Source organism: Limanda limanda, chromosome 22 (assembly GCF_963576545.1).
Source record: "Limanda limanda chromosome 22, fLimLim1.1, whole genome shotgun sequence".
Lineage (NCBI taxonomy): Eukaryota > Metazoa > Chordata > Actinopteri > Pleuronectiformes > Pleuronectidae > Limanda > Limanda limanda.
In genome coordinates this window covers 950467-970466 of record NC_083657.1, presented here as the reverse complement: position 1 = coordinate 970466, position 20000 = coordinate 950467, and the positions used below count along the sequence as shown (strand labels likewise).

At 48.9% G+C, this 20000-nt stretch overlaps 4 protein-coding genes across 5 annotated transcripts in view; 3 read left to right on the top strand and 1 right to left on the bottom strand.

Annotated features, from left to right (window-relative positions):
• The window catches only part of arhgef11 (Rho guanine nucleotide exchange factor (GEF) 11), a 22763-nt gene extending 19766 nt beyond the window's left edge, over window positions 1–2997 (top strand). The window contains exons 36-41 of the mRNA XM_061066050.1: window positions 320–469; window positions 560–793; window positions 1053–1172; window positions 1350–1627; window positions 2649–2781; window positions 2862–2997. Of these exons, the coding sequence (XP_060922033.1) occupies window positions 320–469; window positions 560–793; window positions 1053–1172; window positions 1350–1627; window positions 2649–2781; window positions 2862–2911 (965 nt within the window). The 3' untranslated portion in view covers window positions 2912–2997. The remainder of the gene's footprint in view (window positions 1–319; window positions 470–559; window positions 794–1052; window positions 1173–1349; window positions 1628–2648; window positions 2782–2861) is intronic.
• A 2090-nt stretch (window positions 2998–5087) lies between these two features.
• LOC132996240 (uncharacterized) lies at window positions 5088–13240 on the bottom strand. Its single transcript, XM_061066582.1, has 6 exons — window positions 13225–13240; window positions 9887–10320; window positions 8042–8808; window positions 7819–7962; window positions 6837–7566; window positions 5088–5108 (listed from the first exon to the last, which is right to left on the bottom strand). Exons 1-6 carry the CDS (start codon window positions 13238–13240, stop codon window positions 5088–5090), a joined length of 2112 nt encoding a protein of 703 aa, XP_060922565.1.
• On the top strand, window positions 6701–17358 carry vangl2 (VANGL planar cell polarity protein 2). Of its 2 annotated transcripts, XM_061066102.1 has the most exons (8): window positions 6701–6899; window positions 13065–13309; window positions 13563–13686; window positions 13771–14378; window positions 14721–14857; window positions 15367–15502; window positions 15646–15892; window positions 16376–17358. In XM_061066102.1, exons 2-8 carry the CDS (start codon window positions 13239–13241, stop codon window positions 16634–16636), a joined length of 1584 nt encoding a protein of 527 aa, XP_060922085.1. In that variant the 5' UTR covers window positions 6701–6899; window positions 13065–13238; the 3' UTR covers window positions 16637–17358. The 2 variants fall into 2 exon arrangements, with proteins under 2 accessions (XP_060922085.1, XP_060922084.1); XM_061066101.1 differs by having other exon boundaries at window positions 13563–14378.
• An 837-nt stretch (window positions 17359–18195) lies between these two features.
• si:cabz01074946.1 (CD48 antigen) overlaps window positions 18196–20000 on the top strand; it is a 5712-nt gene continuing 3907 nt past the window's right edge. Inside the window, exons 1-4 of the mRNA XM_061066305.1 lie at window positions 18196–18262; window positions 19238–19447; window positions 19518–19619; window positions 19995–20000. The exon at window positions 19995–20000 is cut by the window's right edge and continues 270 nt beyond it. Of these exons, the coding sequence (XP_060922288.1) occupies window positions 18226–18262; window positions 19238–19447; window positions 19518–19619; window positions 19995–20000 (355 nt within the window). The 5' untranslated portion in view covers window positions 18196–18225. The remainder of the gene's footprint in view (window positions 18263–19237; window positions 19448–19517; window positions 19620–19994) is intronic.

Here is a 20000-nt window from a genome sequence, read left to right as displayed (position 1 = left end):
GTCCTCCTCCTCCTCCTCTTCTTCCTCCTCCTCCTCTTCCTCCTCCTCTTTCTCCTCTTCCTCTTCCTCCTCCTCTTCCTCCTCCTCCTCCTCCTCTTTCTCTTCCTCTTCCTCCTCCTCTTCCTCCTCCTCTTCCTCTTTCTCTTTCTCCTCCTCCTCCTCCTCTTCCTCTTCCTCCTCCTCTTCCTCCTCCTCTTCCTCTTTCTCTTTCTCCTCCTCCTCCTCCTCTTCTTCCTCCTCATCCTCTTCCTCCTCCTCCTCCTCTTCCTCTTCCTCCTCTTCCTCCTCTGTTTTCTCATCTCCTTCCTGAATGTTCCAGACAACTCGTTGACGGAGCAGTCCGTTTCCATGGAGACTCATTCCTCCGACGACATGGCGCTCTCTGACATCACACCCATGGACCAATCGGGAGCCTTCATCTGCGGTGAAAGACGAACGGTTTGTGTGGCCGAGGCGGCGTTACAAGACGGTGAGAAGAAAACAGGAAGTGAAGCGTCTCCTCTACAAACCTTAAAGTGTGTGAATCAAAATAACCAGCGTGTTGTTTTCCTGCCGACAGTTGAAACACTGCGACGCCTCATCATACGAGACCTGGAGGACGATGGGTGGAGCCATGACTCGGATGACACACCCACCAACGAGACGGCCAATGAGGGGAGCTCGCTCAGTGAAAGGCAGCGCCCGGAATCCCTGGAGACCATCCTGAACTTCAGCACCGACGACTGGGAGGCGGAGCCTGACGAGGCTCCTCCCTCAGACGCCGAGCCGCCCGGCGTCCAGGTCGTGAGGACAGGTAACCAATCAGATCGTTAGCTCTGGTGAATCCAGCCGGTTCCTTCCTCTGCATGTTTCCTCTGGGCTCGGTGAATCTGCTTAATTTTATTCTCACACACTTTTATCTTCGGTCTGTTTTGTCGTCTTTCCCTCAACTCAACGGCAAATTGTGTCTTTGCCCCTTTATCTCCTTCCTCCCTCTCTCCTCCACACGCTCTTCTTTTCCTCCACTTCCACACCCCCCCCTCCTCTGTCACACATCTGTCCTCTGGTCATAGCTGTGGTTGCGGGTCCTCCTCCTCCTCCTTCTTCTTCTTCTGTCCCTGATGGCATCACTGATGATGTCACCCTCCCTTCCGACCAATCGTCCGAGCTGAGCGGCGAAGCGTCCACGCAGGGTAAAGATCGGATTCAGTCACCAGCTGTAGATTAATCAGACCAGTACATTTCTTGTAATTTGTGCATTTTTCTTATTGTTTGGAAAACATAAGCAAGGTAATAAATATTTAGATTTTGTAGTCTTAAGGTTTTAATGAACCCCCTGAAGTCCCTCACCACACGTCTCTGTCCTCTAGGGAACACTTTCTACTTGGTCATGCCGACAGAGCCGGGAGAGAGCAACTCCGACGACCTCATCGCCCCCCCCACCGCCAGCCACTCCCCTCGGCCTCTGCAGGAGGAGGAGGAGGAGCCAGCCTGTGGTCCGGAGCCCGACCAATCGGAGGCTACGCGACAGGAACAGGAAGAGGAAACGGCTCGGTCGCAGGCCGGCCACCAGAGCAACGTGATCAAGAACGTGGACGAGATCTTCAACACGATCGAGGGGCTGATGAGCAAGTTGCGTCACCTGAAGGTTTGGAGACACTTTGAAAATCCTCACAGGTTTCTATCGAGCCCGGTCCCCTCCGGACCAGACAGCGTGTTCGTTGATTCCAGGTTCAAGTGGGAAAGGTTCATAATTAGACAAGTTCAGTGTTCAAAAGTTTCACAGTAATAAGTTTATTGTATAAGAACAATACTTACAGAGAGTCTCTGGGGTTCTGCAGGACACGTCACCAGGTCACTGGATCATGTCGAGAAGAAGCCCCCACTTTCCCAAGTCCACAGTATTTTGTAAGAGACACAGAGTCCAACACAGAGGCGGGTCTTTTCTTGAGGGAACTCATCAATTGGCCAGATGTGAACTGTCTCTCAAAGAGCAGGTTTTTGCAAGCACATCATTGTGAGAGAAGGTTTACTCCACCAGGTGTCTCTATCAAGAAGGGAGTTTTCCACAGTGGAGAGACCCAGCAGATTAGACCTTAGAGGAGGATTCCATATCTTTTTCTCATAATAATTAATGAAAAGGGTTCATTGTGTTAGTCCTGTCACGTCCTCTCTCCTTCCTGAGAATCCGTGCTTTCATTATCTCAAATCTCAAGATGAATTTCCTTCTCACACTTCTCTCCAAGTTGCACTTTGCAGTCAGATTAACTCTCAGATGGTTGCACTTTGTGTCTGAGTCCAGAAGTTATATATCACTCCAATTAAAAGAAACAGTTGTAATATTGTTGATTCTATAGACTACACAGCTAATATTGATTCACAGGATATAAATGTAGGTAAAATATAATAAAATATATTCGTAAGATAGAGAACAAAACATAGATATCTCAACATTTCCCAGGAAATAATTCACGGATCTTGATGAATAAAATCAGCCTTGTTTAGTGGACTGGTGTTTGTGAGTGTGTGGAATTTGATGAATAAGAATCCAGATTAAATCCAGATCTCCTGAATGTACGTTTCCCAGGAGAACAGTGGGCTGAGGTCCGTGCTCTCCTGACTGTTGTTCTAGCTCTGGATGTAAATCTAAGACTTTACTCCCTTGACAGGAAATAGAAAAGGATCATCACAAGCTTTTGAAAACCATCACTGAGCTGTCTGTCAATCAAGAGTCCGAGGAGCAGCTGTGTCACTCGGCGTCTGTCTCCAGGACGCCGTCGCTGGACCGCGGCTCGGGGGACGGTGAGGGCGCTGTGACTTTGCATTTGACGTCTGACAACTTGGTTTGAATTTCTCTTCTAACAACTGGTTTCTCCTTCCAGTAAAAGAAGTGAATGCTGCAGAACCCAAGATTCAGTCGACTGGATTCTGACGTCCCTCCAGAGCGGATCTACTCGCAGTCCTTCACTTTGGATTGGTGGCACACGGACTTAACCATGAGGAGCTGCTGTCGGACTCGGCCCCCCCCCCAACCCTGCACCCCCCCCTCGCCGGAGACGCACCGCTTTAGTTCTTGTGGTTCCCACGGACACGAGAAGCCGGTCGGACTCGTCAGGACTCGTGAGGATCTGTGAGAGCTTCAGTCTTCTCCCAGAGCAGCAGGGACACCAGGGGCACAAGTGAGGGACACGTATGAAAGACTTCTTTTTTTTTTTTTTTTTAAAGGCAGAAGACAAGTTGACGAGCGAGGGAGAAAAGTAAAAGTCGGAGGAACTGAAAGTTTGGATATCGGTGAAGGAAGAGGAGTTTGCGTGTGGTGCTGGTTGAAGGAGCGGAGCAGACAAGTGTTGAAATGTTTAATTTAAAGGAAAAAAATCCAAGGGACCATCATCCCAGCACTTTACCCACAATCCATCCCTCTGTCGTGGACATCCTCTGCAGTGGACAGATCAGGGACTGGACACACCTTGCCCCCCCCCCCCCCATGTTCCACTGGTTGCTTTACACTGAGTTCACCTGCTGTGTCTCTATCATTCAGGTTATTTGCACTGGGTAAGAAAACAATGATCACATTCACATGCAGCCATGTTTTACCATTTCACTCATTTCACACGTTCATATTCCTCCTGAGAAACGACAGAGTTATTATCCGTGGGATCAGTTGTTCAGCTGTTATTTCCACATGTTGGTTGTTGGAGTTCCAGCTCAGGAAACACGACTGCGCTGTTTACTACTGAGATGCTGGCAGGTTGTGTTTCCAGCGCTGCTCCCGAGGCGCACACGGATCTAACACAACCAGCTCAGAGATCTAACACAACCAGCTCAGTGGAGTCACGCACCTGCTCCACACACATGGAGGAGTGGAGCTGGAGCGTTTGTGAGACCAGAGTTCACGACGGGTTTAATGTTGACGGCGAGCGAAAGGAAACCGGGCGAACACAGATTCAAACTTTCCGTGAAAACCTGTTTCATGCAACACAGAACAATTGCTGCCAAATATTGCCTGTCTGCATTTTCACTGTGCATCCTTTAGTCCTCTCCGGTGTGTGTGTGTGTGTGTGTGTGTGTCTGTGTGTGTCTGTGTGTGTGTGTGAATGCCACAGTAAAAACCAGCATCTTCTCCCCAACCCACTGGTCTAACCACACAGTGTTTATCTCCCTCATCCTAAAGCCACGACCAGGAGCAGCTTTCCTATTCAGAACGATAAGTGTGTTTCTTTGCTTCCTGCAGAGCGTCGGATCAGAGGATTGACTCCACGGCTAGTTAGCTTAGCATCAGCACAGGAAACCAGGGACACAGCTGTCTCGTGGAATGTCATCGCGAGACAAACACGATGCATCATGTTAATCCATGAGCTCTGTAGGAGGAGTGTGTTCCACGGAGCTGCTCCACCTCTGGGGTGTTGATCTTCTTATTTAACTCTGTGCATGAATCACAAACAAGCGTATTATTGCTCCGACTATTTTTGGATCCGATGCAGAAGCAGCTCACAACCAGCCGAGTCTTTATCTCTCTCTCTCTGAGGCTCATCAACACTAGACAGAAGATGTGTATTTAAACTGCGGAATCGCTTCTTTATGAGAAGTTCATCTGTTTTATTGTATATTTTGTTTTTCGCCCTCTTTGTCTAACGGAGCCGGGCGGAGTCACACTGGACTGCTTTTTATTTGAGCTGGTTTCAAATACGACCCGGGGACGGTTTCAGTGAGTGAGCCGAGCTCTTCACCAGCTTCAGAGCCAATCACAGCTTGAACACTATCAGCCCCCCCCCCCCAACACACACACACACACACACACACAGGAAACACCTCGCCAGCCGCCTGGTCACCACTTCCTCTTCATAGGGACATAATAAACAGCTCGATTGACACGCCCCCTAACAAAGGCAGGTAGAGCAAGAGCAGAGTTCCCACATGTGCTGCATTTTTCTGGACCAATCAGAGCAGGCTGGTCTTCATCAGGAGGCGTGTCTTAAAGAGACAGGAGCTAAAAAACAAGTATTTGAGACAGAGGCTGAAAAGAGGAGCTGCAGCAATGGTTGGTCTGATGACAGTAATAACACAAATTAAAATGATCAACCTGAATATGTCTCCTTTAGAGTGATGTTTCACTCTCTAGCCAGCGCCCCCTAGAGGAGCAGGAGTAGATGTACAGGTTTTCTATAACTGAACGAGAGCTGTGCTACGAACAACCAGGACGACTCGGCGTCTCCGCTGATCCCCGGGGAACCCACAGGAGAATTTGTGCTAACATGTAAAAAACAACCAAAGTGAATTCTGTCTCCGCAGGTGTTGAAGGAACATTTTGCTTTTGCTTCTGTTGTTTCAAGCATCTCACACCAAGACATATACAACATCTGTAATATCTACATATTTCCATATCCAGCTGTGGGCACAGGCATCACACAGAGTAATGAGTTTATCAGATCACTTGGTCCGAGGTGGTTGAACCCAACATTTTGAATCTCCTCCTCTTTATTTTAAAATATTCTCCTCTTCTTTCCTTCCACTCTAACTACAGCATTTTTTTTTTTTTTTTAAATCTCCAATTTCTACCTCTATACTAAACTTTCTTTACATCTTCTATTATTTCTTTTTGTTCCTCACACATTGACATCAGCGTTGTGGCCCTAACCGGCTTTAAAGAAGCTATAACTGATTCCTTTTATATAAAAAAGTTAATGTTGCACAAACAAAACTTCCCTGCACGGTGCAAACTACTGTATGCATACACACGTCTTTAACTCTCATCTCATTGTTCTTTTATTTTGTCTTTTTTTTTTAAATCTTGTTCACACATGTAATATAGAGAAATCAGACCCACTTGTTTTATATATGTTAATTTTTTTCTGTAAAGCCTTAGTCCTCGTATTTGATTTTATTTTTGTAGATATGATTAAAAAAAGAAAAGGATGTATAAATTATTTTCTTCGCCCTTGTTTTTAAAATTGGTGAGATTGTTAGCTGCACAGAAGGAAGAACGGAGCTCGTGTTTCAGATTCATGTGTTTTGTGAGATTAAAAAGAAACTGGATAAAGAAACAGTGAGTGTGGATCTTTGATTGTTCATTTTGTTTCTGCATTTGTTTGTTTGTGTTATAGAAGGAAGAATCCATCAGATTGTGTTGTGTATCCGGATCAAAGGGGAGATCCAGGATATTAATTTTTACACTAACATTGTAAGAGGACCTTTTCGTTATCTAATTTCACAGGGATGGATATTATATTAATCATTAATTGGCTTGAGGGCCCTTGTGGTCCTTTAAGGGTAATCGATATAGATACTGATGGATGCTATTAAGTTATATGTAATATTTGATGCTATTATATTATAGTATATCAATCGGCTTCTGGACCCTCGTGGCCCTACTAGATTATGGATGGAGATATGATTTTAAATGTCTACTCAACATTGTGCGGTGTTCTCAGTTTGCTGTTACATTAAATATTGATGGTTCCAACCACTTCATTAAATATTGAAGAGCAGTTTTTTCGCTGACACGAGCCACAGATATGAAAGCGAGGTTTTAAAGGATGATGGAAACAAAGTGACGTCATCAGCGTCACTCACATTTACATTTATTGGACAACACTGGTTTTATTTTGATAATCAACACCGGAAGCAGGGCCATCAGCTCCCCCCCCGCCTCCCCCTGGCTCTGCGGGGGATTCGCCCCCCCTCCCCCTTCCCCCCCCCCCCCCCCCCCACACACACACACACAGCGTCGCTGCCTTTGTGCGGATCCGCTGCCCCGAAGACCCGAGGAGGAGCAGGAAGCAGGAGAACCAGCAGGAGAACCAGCAGGAGAACCAGCAGGAGAACCCGGAGGAGACACGTGCACGGAGAGAGTCCGGAACCGAGCGGATCTGAGGCCGGAACTCTTCTTTGTGCTGCAGCGGGTTCGAGTCCGGAGCAGAAAGGTACGAGCCGCCTCGGAGCCGCGGGCCGGAAGCAGCTGGAGACTTTGGGATCGAACTGTAACTTTTCCTCCTCTTCGTCCTGGGATCGGGTCCGAGGGAGTGGGATCGGGTCCGAGGAGGTGGGTGCGGGGTCCGAGGAGGTGGGTGCGGGTCCGAGGAGGTGGGATCGGGTTCGAGGAGGTGGGGTCCGAGGAGTCCGGAGGAGGTGGGATCGGGTCTGAGGGAGTGGGATCGGGTCCGAGGAGGTGGGATCGGGTCCGAGGAGGTGGGTGCGGGTCCGAGGACTCCGGAGGAGGTGGGATAAGGGTCGAGGAGGTGGGTGCGGGTCCGAGGAGTCCGGAGGAGGTGGGATCGGGTCCGAGGAGGTGGGATCGGGTTCGAGGAGGTGGGGTCCGAGGAGTCCGGAGGAGGTGGGATCGGGTCTGAGGGAGTTGGATCGGGTCCGAGGAGGTGGGATCGGGTCTGAGGAGGTGGGTGCGGGGTCCGAGGAGGTGGGTGCGGGGTCCGAGGAGGTGGGAGGAGGTGGGATCGGGTCCGAGGAGGTGGTGCGGGGTCCGAGGAGGTGGGTGCGGGGTCCGAGGAGGTGGGATTGGGGTCCGAGGAGGTGGGTGTGAGGTCCGAGGAGGTGGGTGGAGGTGGGATCGGGTCCGAGGAGGTGGGATCGGGTCTGAGGGAGTGGGTGCGGGTCCGAGGAGGTGGGATCGGGTCCGAGGAAGTGGGTGCGGGGTCCGAGGAGGTGGGTGCGGGGTCCGAGTAGGTGGGTGCGAGGTCCGAGGAGGTGGGTGCGGGTCCGAGGAGTCCGGAGGAGGTGGGATCAGGGTCCGAGGAAGTGAGATCAGGGTCGAGGAGGTGGGTGCGAGGTCCGAGGAGGTGGGATCGGGGTCCGAGGAAGTGAGATCAGGGTCGAGGAGGTGGGTGCGGGTTCGAGGAGGTGGGATTGGGATCCGAGGAGGTGGGATCAGGGTCCGAGGAAGTGGGATCGGGGTCCGAGGAGGTGGGATCGGGATCCGAGGAGGTGGGATCGGGTCCGAGGAAGTGGGATCGGGGTCCGAGGAGGTGGGATCTGGTCCGAGGAAGTGGGATCGGGGTCCGAGGAGGTGGGATCGGGTCCGAGGAGGTGGGATCGGGTCCGAGGAGGTGACTCTGGGGTCCGAGAAGGTGGGTGTGGGTCAGAGGAGGTGGGATCGGGGTCCGAGGAGGTGGGATCGGGTCCGAGGAGGTGGGATCGGGTCCGAGGAGGTGGGATCGGGGTCCGAGGAGGTGGGATCGGGTCCGAGGAGGTGACTCTGGGGTCCGAGGAGGTGGGATCGGGGTCCGAGGAGGTGACTCTGGGGTCCGAGGAGGTGGGATCGGGGTCCGAGGAGGTGACTCTGGGGTCCGAGGAGGTGGGATCGGGGTCCGAGGAGGTGACTCTGGGGTCCGAGGAGGTGGGATCGGGGTCCGAGGAGGTGACTCTGGGGTCCGAGGAGGTGACTCTGGGGTCCGAGGAGGTGGGATCGGGGTCCGAGGAGGTGACTTTGGGGTCCGAGGAGGTGGGATCGGGGTCCGAGGAGGTGACTCTGGGGTCCGAGGAGGTGGGATCGGGGTCCGAGGAGGTGATTCTGGGGTCCGAGGAGGTGGGATCGGGGTCCGAGGAGGTGGGATCGGGGTCCGAGGAGGTGGGATCGGGTCCGAGGAGGTGACTGGGGTCCGAGAAGGTGGGATCGGGGTCCGAGGAGGTGACTCTGGGGTACGAGGAGGTGGGATCGGGGTCCGAGGAGGTGGGATCGGGTCCGAGGAGGTGGGATCGGGGTCCGAGGAGGTGGGATCGGGGTCCGAGGAGGTGACTCTGGGGTCCGAGGAGGTGGGATCGGGGTCCGAGGAGGTGACTCTGGGGTCCGAGGAGGTGACTCTGGGGGGGAACCCTCCACTAGTGAGGACATTTCACACTCGCACTTTCCCTTTTACTCAGAATAGTTTTCACACTTTATTCATTTCGTGCTTTTACGCACGGTGCCAGCTGAGTTCATCTCCTCCCAGTGGCTCCTCCCAGTGGCCACGCCCCCTCACTGGCCCTCTGCCACCACCCTGAGGCCTGGAGGCCCCTGGGAGCCACTGGGAGGAGCCACTGGGACCGCTCTCACCCAACAACAGTAACACTGCAGCCTTTGACACTGAAACTTTTGAGACTAAACCTCATTCGGGCTCATTGAGTCGTTATCAGAACCCAGCGGATCGATCAGAGTGGGAGGGGCTTCACCAGAGCGGGTCGATGGCATCGACCTTCAGCAGAGCCACAGAGCTGCTGGGGGGGGGGGCATGTTTGTGGCACTATTGAAATGTGTGTGTGTGTGGGGGGGGGTAGTCTCCTGAGAGGGTCCGGAGGGGCTGCACGTGAGGGTGGGTCGCTCCGGAGTTCATCCTTTAAAACTCTAAACACATTTATTCAACATATTGAAAAGCTTCTTGTTGGTTTAACCCCGTTAAAAACACACGTTAATATTCTGGTTAGCTAGTGTCTCAGCTCGTCGCTCAGTGATTCATCAAACATCTCAAACTTTACGGAGAAGTTAGCGGATTACAAATGGACGTAGTTTAGGAAAGAACTTGTCCTGCAGTGAAGTTGATCCTTTCAGATTCTGGCGAGCTTCGTCTCAGGCTGCGTCCAGGACGACGAGCCGGGATCACGTGGAATCACATGGAAGCCATTAGAGTGTGTGTGATGCAGAAGCTTCAGATGGGGAGCGCGAGGAGAATCCTGATTAGATCAGTGAGGTCTGACTGCTGGAGTCGGGGAAGTCCCAGAGAAGCTGGACTCTGATCCACTGGAAGCAAACAGGAACCTGTTCCCCGAGGTGAATCCAAGATCTGAGTAATCTGGTAAATGATTTGCGTCTCTGAGGTGTTGAGTTCAGGGGACGGAGGAGGGGAGGGGTGCTGAGTTGATGGTCTGGTTGCTATGGTAACACAGCCGCCCCCCCCTCCTCCTCCCGTCCTTTCTCACCCACAGCCTCCCATTCAGCCCCATTGTGCTGGAGTTCAGCTCCGTTGCCCCTGGAGACCGCGGGGGAGCGCTGGGGAATGTGGCGTCTGGACGAGATGAAACCAGAACAGAACACCGGCGCCGCGGCAGCTGAGCCGGGGCGTTCAGAGAAGTGCGTTCGCCAGGGGGCGCTGGTTCGAGAGCCGCTGGTTCGAGAGCCGCTGGTTCGAGAGCCGCTGGTTTGAGATCCGCTGGTTTGAGAGCGGCTGGTTCGAGAGCCGCTGGTTTGAGAGCCGCTGGTTCGAGATCCGCTGGTTCGAGAGCCGCTGGTTTGAGAGCCGTTGGTTCGAGAGCCGCTGGTTTGAGAGCCGCTGGTTTGAGAGCCGCTGGTTCGAGAGCCGCTGGTTCGAGAGCCGCTGGTTTGAGAGCGGCTGCTGGAGTCGTCCTCGCCGCAGAGACCTGGGGTCTCATTAATAACCGTTGCGTACGCACAAAACGGGCGTGAAACGTGCGGACGCCACTTCTCACGCCAACGTTGGGATTTATAAAAACAAACTTGACGGGAAAATGTGTGTATTTCTACGCAAACTCTGACCCAGCCTTACGACCGTTTTGGAGACGGGCGAGTGGCGACACAGACGTGAGGAGGTGAACTGCAGCAGATTATTGATCAAATTCATAATTTACATTAAAATCAACAGCTTAGTTTTGCTCGTGCAACGTATCTGCTCCACACGAGCCTTTTAATTTAAAAAATACAAAACAACTTAAAGTAAATTAGGTTCAGATTGGATTTAATAGCGGAGTTTCGGAGCCGAGTCATTAATAGGTTTTAATAATATCTTCTAACAGAGCACAGAGCGACCTGGAGATGACTTATAAGAAATGAAGAAACTTTCCAAATAATATCCCAGAGGAGGTGAGGATCCACTGATGTGAGGGAATCGGTCTGATGCTCTAAATAAATAAATACTGCCGTGACAGTGGAGCGTGGAACTGCTCGATGTGTGACTGTGAATGGAAGGATGAGGAGGAAGTGAGGGTTCAGTGATGTCTGATCTCACACAGTGTGTTATGTGATCTCTGATTAGATTAGATTAGATTTCTTTATTTATTCACACAACGGGGAAATTCACTTGTTACAGCAAAAAAGAGAAAAACAGAATTTAAATAACAGTGCCGAAGCACAATAAAAAAGAAAGATCAAAATATATACACTACTAAACTACATATAATGAGAGTAAAAATATACAGAAAACAAAAACAAAAAACAACCTGCAAAACAGACACTGTGCAAAAGCAGGTACTGGGGAGAAAGTGGAGTGATGTAAGTGTTATTGTAATGAAAACAAAAGTATTATAAGTAATATTGCAACAGTAGTGACCATGATACAGAAAATAATTAAAAAGTAAGTGACCATAATATAAATAATACTACAAGATAGTATAAAGGAAAATATAAATATTGCAATGTAACCATTATAAGTGACCATGATATAAATATAGATGTAAAGTGTTGAATATTATTGTGCATAGTAGTGATCTGAGTAAAAAAAATAAAAAATAAATAAGAAAAATAAAAATACAAATACAGCTATGGTGAGAGGTTGAGTGGAGATAAAGATAATAGACAGGGACTACAACATTATCAGGTGGTGCTGATAATAACACAGTGTGTTATCCACAGCAGCAGCAGCAGAGTATCAGTGTATTTTCTATATTAGTGACATCACTGCTGTCCCATAAAGTCGCTCTTCACCTCCACCTCACTAACAAACACTTGATGTCAGTGTCAGAAAGTTTCACTTCCTCTTCACATCGCTTGATGCCGTGACTCCGTCAGGACTCACGGTGGAAACCCATTGGTCAGCAGCATCATTTAATATTCACGCCGTGCTTTGCGTTGACCATTTATGGTGGGAAGTGGGCGTGTGGAGGGCGGATTTGGAGGCGGATCCACGTACGAACGTTTCCAGGTGGACGGTGATTTATAAAGCGAACATTGCGTTCAGGTGTACGTGCGCACGGTTTTATAAAATCGGAATTATCTTTTGCGTACGCCATTTCTGGATTTTGTACGTACACCTTCAGGATGAATCCTACGCACTCTTTTATAAATGAGACCCCTGAGCTCAGAAGGGAAGGAGGCGTGGCCTTTGGTGGCTGAGAATGCACTCAGGGACAAATCACTTGCCCGTAAAAACTCCCTCAAAGCACAAGAATGGGCTCAGCTTCGTGCCACTGAAAACACACACACACACACACAATAACACACACTCTCTCTGTCACACACACACACACACGCACAATAACACACACTCTCTCACACACACACACACGCACAATAACACACACTCTCTCACACACACACACACGCACAATAACACACTCTCTCTGTCACACACACACACACACGCACAATAACACACTCTCTCTCTCACACACACACACACACGCACAATAACACACTCTCTCTCTCACACACACACACACACGCACAATAACACACACTCTCTCTCACACACACACACACGCACACACGCACACTAACACACTCACTCTCTCTCTCACACACACACACACGCACACTAACACACTCTCTGTCACACACACACGCACACTAACACACTCTCTCTCTCACACACACACACACACACACACACACGCACACTAACACACTCACTCTCTCTCTCACACACACACACACGCACACTAACACACTCTCTGTCACACACACACGCACACTAACACACTCTCTCTCTCACACACACACACACACACACACACACGCACACTAACACACTCACTCTCTCTCACACACACACACACACGCACACTAACACACTCTCTGTCACACACACACACACACGCACACTAACACACTCTCTCTCTCACACACACACACACACACACACGCACACTAACACACTCACTCTCTCTCTCACACACACACACACGCAATAACACACTCTCTCTCTCTCACACACACGCACAATAACACACACTCTCTCTCACACACACACATACGCACACTAACACTCGGTGCCAGAAGCTCAACAATGGCGTCTCTCTTCTTCATGCTTGGTGCGTTTCCCTTCGGAGACGCTTTCTGTCTGATATGACAAATTATCCTAAGCCTTCCTCCCTCTTTTCATTCCTCCCTTCTTCTCCCCTTCTCCCCCCCCCCCCCCACCCCCCAACAGGCCTCCAAGATAGATTCCCTCAGGAGTGCAGTGGACTTGCTCCGCCTCCCTCTGGCGCTCTCCTCCAAGTCCATCAGCAGCCACAAGAGCCAGCTGGGCGTGGTCTGGGAGAAGGGCGGGGCAGGCTCCGGGGCAGGAGGGGCTCAGAAACCCCGCCCACCGCCGGCCTCCGACATGGACAACGAGTCGATGTACTCCGCCTACTCCTTCAAGTCGTCGCACTCGCGGACCTCCCGCAAACACAGGTAGAGGATCATGGGAAATTCTATGTTCACAATTGATCCGATGATTTTTGATGAATTGTCTCTAATGTTAGAGACGATTCAACTTGACGTCTTCATAGAATCTCGTCCTTCAAACCAAAGATTTTGGAACTTAAATTACGTACGAAAATTAATTACTATCAAAGATCAAAGGATATATATTTGACCTGTGAGGACGATAAATGTGGAAGAAGAAACCTCTGACTTGTCCTCTTGTCTCCTGACGTGTCTCCAGAGAGCGGAGGGACAAGCATCGCTCCAAGGCTCGGGACAGCAGCCTCCGCGGAGACAAGTCCGTGAGCATCCAGGCGCCTGGCGAGACGCTGCTGGACGTGGAGTCCACCCGCGGGGACGACCGGGTCCGAGTTCAGTCTGAGTCACCGCCGTTAACGCGTGGCGCCGCCGTCACTCATCCCTCTCTCCTCCTCTCTCTCTCTCCTCAGGACGACAACTGGGGCGAGACCACCACCGTGGTCACCGGCACCTCCGTGGACAGCGCCTCCCAGGAGGACCTGACACGGATCTCCAAGGACCTAGAGGAGTCCTCGCCGCTGGAGTGCCGCCGTTACTTCGGCGTTGTGTTGGGCGCCGTCCTGGGGCTCTTTGCTCTGGTCACGCCTCTGGCCTTTCTGGCGCTGCCGCAGCTGCTGTGGCGGGACGTCCTGGACCCTTGCGGCACGCCGTGCGAGGGCCTCTACATTTCTCTGGCCTTTAAGCTCCTGATCCTCCTGATCTCCACCTGGGCGCTGTTCCTCCGCCCGACCAGAGCCACGCTGCCGCGCTTCTTCATCTTCCGCTGTCTGCTGCTGGCGCTGGTCTTCCTCTTCGTGGCGTCCTACTGGCTCTTCTACGGCGTGCGGGTGCTGGAGCCCAGAGAGACGGACTACAGGGGGATTGTGGGATACGCAGCATCGCTGGTGGACGCGCTGCTGTTCATCCAGTACCTGGCTCTGGTGCTGCTGGAGGTGCGGCACCTGCAGCCGGCGTTCTGCCTGAAGGTCGTGAGGACCACAGACGGAGCCAGTCGCTTCTACAGCGTCGGACATCTCAGGTCAGTGTGCGGACCTTCATCCTCTCTGCTCCTCAGACGTTCATCATGTCTCATTGCTCTGTAATTCGAGGCTGATAACACTCGCTCGACCAATCACGAGTCAGTCTCAGCTGAATTGCATCTAAAAAAGGAATTAAAACCAAACTTAATTGAGGAGTGAACTCTCCAGTAAACCATGTGACCTCAAACCAGCGTTGAGAGAAGACTAGTCCGTGTCCCATCCACTGAAATGAAGAGGAGGTTTATGACCTTTACAGCAGCCAGCCACCAGGGGGCCATCTTTGTAAACAGTCTATGTTTGAATACAACCAACGCTTTGTCTCTCTCCCGTCTCGTGCTCAGTATTCAGCGGGCGGCCGCCTGGCTTCTGGACCAGTACTACAGTGACTTCCCGGTCTATAACCCGGCCCTGCTCAACCTGCCCAAGTCCATCCTCACCAGAAAGATGTCGGCCTTCAAGGTCTACAATCTCGGAGAAGGTAGAAAAAGAATCAAGTGTCCAGAACCTGGTCTCACACATCCGTTTCCATCAGGTCCACCTGCATCAGAACACTTTGCACATTCTGAATCTCACCTTAGGTTCAACTGAGCTGCAGCAAATTACACACACTCGCAGATATCAGTTCCCTGGACTTCCAGATTCAGGATTTCTTGAAATTGATAAAGAGTTAAAAAACACAATCTCATCCGCCCACTGATCCGGATCCACACCAACATTCCTCAGGTTCCTCCCTGACCCGGACCCAGTCCCTCCTCCAAGTATCATGGAAATCCATTTGGGTGTTTTTGTGTAACTTTGCTCACAAACAACCAAAAAGACAAGATAAATCAAACCACTACATTAATCCTGAATTAGAAAACCATCCTGCTAAGAATTCACAGATTTCTACATGAAACCATACACGTGATAAAGCAGTTGTGTGGATGTGTCTCTGTCTGTCCTCTCGATGGACGTCTCGTTATCTAACGCCAGCGTCTCTGTCCACAGACAACAGCACCAACGCCTCCTCGGGACAATCCAGAGCCATGATCGCAGCCAACGCTCGCCGGAGAGACAACTCCCACACCGAGTTCTACTACGAGGAGGCCGAGGTGGAGCGGAGGGTCCGCAAGCGCAAGGCCAGGTGAGGACCACCATGTTCACCTGCTGTCAATCAAACTCTCTGCAGGAGGTTTTCTTTCGGGCTAATTGAACAAATAACCATCGTTGATATTTATCAAAATATTGAGTTGGACGTCTCACTCACGGCGTAATTGCTCCTCCCAGGCTGGTGGTGGCAGTAGAAGAAGCCTTCACCCACATCAAGCGTCACCAGGAAGAAGAGGCGGTTCTGTCCTCGCCCAAACACCCACGGGAGGTGATGGACCCGAGGGAGGCGGCTCAGGCCATCTTCGCCCCGATGGCGCGGGCCATGCAGAAGTACCTCCGAGCCACCAGGCAGCAGTCGTACCACAGCATGGAGAGCATCATCGACTTCCTGCAGTTCTGCATCACGCACAACATGACTCCCAAGGTCAGAGCAGCTTCATCACAGGGTCCAAACTACTGAGACCATCCTCATAAACCCTGGTGGAAGCTGCAAAACAGACAAAGAAGAACCAATCGTTTGAAGTAGATTTGATTAAGATCTAGAAATTCAGGAATTTCAGGAATTTAGATATTTAGTTTTTTTACATTTTGCGGAATTTATCAAGAAATAATGTAGAAATCTACATGAAAATAATCCAGACGAGTGCACAGATGAAGTCGTCAGTAGTTTAGAAAGTTTCTGTGATCACTGTCAACAATTCTAATCTCCATACATTGTGATAAAGTCGCTCCCTAAGCACTTATACTTGTTTTCTAATTTATCTTAAAAGTTTAACACTTAAAGATAAATGTTTAAACCTCTTCCTGTACCTCAATCAATCAATGAGTGAAACATGATTTAAGATGCTAACCTGTGGAACACACACATTATGAATCATAACCTAGAACCCGTGTTTCTGTTTTGAAGGCTTTCCTCGAGAGGTACCTCAGCCCCGGCCCCACCCTCCAGTACCTGGACAGCAGCAGCAGGGGGCGCCAGTGGACACTAGTGAGCGAGGAGCCTGTGACTGCGTCTCTGCGGCAGGACCAGGTCTTCACCCTGAAACGCCCGGACTTCTCCCTGGTCGTCACGGTGACACCACTTCCCTTCCTGCGCCTGGGCGAGGAATTCGTCGACCCCAAAAGCCACAAGTTTGTGATGAAGCTGCAGTCGGAGACGTCTGTGTAGGAGGAAAGGAAATAATCCTGTAGCGTCGCTTTGTATCTGTTAATATAACCGTGCACTACTTTTACATCAATGGAGTCGACATTTAAACTCACTGACGAGAAGAGGCAACAGAAATAACCTGGTCTCTGACCTTGTTCCTCTTTCGGTTGTGGTGAGTCAGACCGACCCTGGCCTCAGAGTGCGACTGGTAACTGTGATAAAGAACTGGAGACCGCCTCCACTTCCCATCGCTCTGACGAGTCTGTGGTTTTAGTCGTATTTCACTACAAATGTAATAGAGCGTTCTTTTAATGAAACAAAGAATGAAGTTGGATTTAGGTCCCAAGATTTAATCAAGAGTTTTCGGATATCCTCCGGCTGTGGTGTGATAAAGTCTGAGCAGCTTTTGATTCAAACCGCTTCTCATTTCCCGTCGTGCCTGAACTTCTTCGAAAAAGTCGAACCTTCCCCATTTTCACACGTGGTCAGGTTTTCACAGAACGCATCAAACACTGAAACCTTCCTGTCTTTTTTATAATCCACCGAACGTTTCCCTGAAGAGAGAGAGCGGTCACACGCTCGAGTCGCAGGACGAAGAAAGAAACACTGGACGGACTTTGATTGTGTTATTTCTCATGAAGTTTTTATTGAATGGCTTTTCCACCTGTAATAATGTGTTTTTCATACGGTTACTGATGCACTGGCAACAAATGTAGGAACAATAAAGTGAATGTTCAGTGACACTGGAGGTTTTACTTCTGCATTTGAGGGGCGTGTGCTGTTGTGAATCTGTCAGTGTGACGACCAGTTTGAGTCTAGAAACTACAGAGTGAGGAATTCAGAGTAACTTCGAAAACCAGAAAAGAGAACTAACTGCAAACGGACCTGCAGAGAAAAACTGGAATATATTACAAACCTTCAAATCTCAGCTAAATAATATTGTGACTAAAAAGAGAAATCACTCAGAACAACAGTAAGAAACTCAGAAGGGAAGTACACTCGATCTCCTCAGGCTATGAATAAAACTTTCCAAACTTCATAGTAATGTATAAACTCAGGAAAATCCCCGATCCAACAACTTCTCTCTTATTCCTACATTATTTATCATAACCTCAAGTACAAGAATCTTCAAATGCTCCATTTACAACCACAGACCTACACAAAGCCCCGGGTCCGGATGGATCCTCAAGCAGCTCTGGTAATTTCTCACAAATCTTCGACAACACCTCAAACTGCTCAAAATCAATTATTTGTATTTATAGTTTCCTTGGTTTCTATCAATTTATTGCACAATTTAAAAAGAGAGACAGAAAAACAAAACAGGAAGTGGCGTGGGTGTATGTGCAGCTCGTCAGCTTGTCACCTTTTACATAGTTACACAGAATATGATCAAATAAAACATAATATTTGAAAAAGTGACCTTTAAAAAAATACAAAGTGGGAAAACTACAGAGCAGAAGTAAAAATATGACAATTCTACAGTCAAGAAAGAAATTGCACTGATCTATGGGGAATTTATTTATTTTTTAGTTTTGAAACACGCACATGATCATGTCAGAAGTAGGAAGTAGGAAGTTAGAACTTAAACTTTTCACTTCAGCGTCGTTTCGATGTCTCTTCTAATCGTCCTGGTTCTATTTCTCCAAGGTAAGTTCTCTTTCCATTTTCTGATATTATTATTATTATTATTATTAAAGGAGCAGCTGAACATTTAAAAACTAAAATACTACATGATATAATATAGAACTCAAGTATTTACAAACTCCTGAGTGGGTTTAACAAAAACACAAATTATACTTCAGATCTATTTTTGATTAGTTTTGTTCTCCTGCGTCTTACTGAACTTACTTTAGTGTTTCGTGGCAGCAGGAAGGGAGCTGTAGAATATTTAAAATATGGTGACAAAAAGAGAAGGAGGAAGTATGGCGACTTATTCCTCGAAGCGAGTGCACCTCATCTTGATAAGGATGTTTTCAGCGAGCGCTAACCGTGGTCGGCTGTTTGTTAACGGTTTGTGTTTCTGGCAGAACGAGGCAACTTTGTCCAAATCCAAACACACAAACTAAAAGTTCATTCTCAGAAAACAACTGAAAGCAGAAGGAAACTAGACCACAACCAAATACTTACAACACACAAATATAAAACACTTATAACACACAAATATAAAACACTTAAAACACACAAATATTAAACACTTAAAACACACAAATATAAAACACTTAAAACACACAAATATAAAACACTTAAAACACACAAATATAAAACACTTAAAACACACAAATATAAAACACTTAAAACGCTAAAGAAGAGAAGAAACTAAACTCGTACTTGATTCATAACGTCTGTAAACGTTTTCCTGTGGAGTTTAAGATCTCGATCCATCGTAACAAGTGTTTTAATACAGAATGAGTTTCATTTAGTAAATTTTGGTCCCATTAATCTTTATATCTTGTCTGTGATGTCGACAAAAAGCCAAATGATGACAACATGTCACCTAACTATTCTCCGTCTGTAGCTATAGAGAATCCACAATGAACAGTTTCCATCTTTCTTGAACCAGTTGAGCTGTTGGGAGTTATGCTGACACGGTTGTTATGGTGACGCTGACCCTTATCTTCACAGCTGTAGGAGCTCTGCCCCCTGACGAGGTCATCGGGTACCTCGGAGAAACCGTTACTTTGCCCTCAGGAGCAGATCCATCACGGAATCTCACCACCATTGAGTGGTCAATCTTCTCCAACACCACGTGGATTGCAACCCGTCGCGGGAAAGTAACAAAAATCGAGCGTATCCCTCGATTTAAAGGCCGACTCAGTCTCAACATCACCTCAGGTGAGATGAAACCCATCGTCTGTCAGGGAGTCGGTGTTTACGACCTTTCTAACGACTTTTTTCCTTCCAGGTGACTTGACGATCCGTAATTTGAGGAAGGAAGATGAGATGAAATACACCGTGAATCTCGACCCGAAGCAAGAGGCCAAAGGGATCCGGCTCATAATTAAGCGTGAGTGTGACTAACATTCGTGATACATGCCAGCAGCAGCTCTGGAGAGGGAATGTTGGTCGTCTTTTCTCCAGAGTCGTTTCCTCTTTGAAAGTGGCGTTAGCAATCTCCCGTTAGCGAAACAGTGGTGGAGACATTGACCTTTCATATTTGTGGCTATTAAGTCAAACAATAATTTGAAGGCCTGCCATGGAAGCTGAAAATCATGATCATCTGACTCTCGCCCTAAGAACTTAACGCAAAGTGAACCCTTCATCGTAAACATGGACATTTGGTCCACTTACACACTAGAGAAAGAAAGAAAAGGTATCAAATGTCTCAGAGCCTAATTTATACCTTAATAATTAATTATAAATAAACCTTATTCCCGAGCAGAACACC

Excerpts from the sequence above, each read along its gene's own strand:
- vangl2 (XM_061066101.1), top strand. The coding sequence starts at position 13,239 with ATGGACAACGAGTCGATGTACTCCGCCTACTCCTTCAAGTCGTCGCAC. Across the intron at positions 13,310-13,562 it reads CGGACCTCCCGCAAACACAG|AGAGCGGAGGGACAAGCATC; the intron begins GTAGAGGATCAT and ends ACGTGTCTCCAG. Across the intron at positions 15,503-15,645 it reads GTCCGCAAGCGCAAGGCCAG|GCTGGTGGTGGCAGTAGAAG; the intron begins GTGAGGACCACC and ends TGCTCCTCCCAG.
- LOC132996240 (XM_061066582.1), bottom strand. Across the intron at positions 7,963-8,041 it reads CCACCTTCTCGGACCCCAGA|ATCCCACCTCCTCGGACCCC; the intron begins GTCACCTCCTCG and ends TCCTCGGACCAG. Across the intron at positions 7,567-7,818 it reads AATCCCACCTCCTCGAACCC|ACCCGATCCCACCTCCTCGG; the intron begins GCACCCACCTCC and ends CCACTCCCTCAG.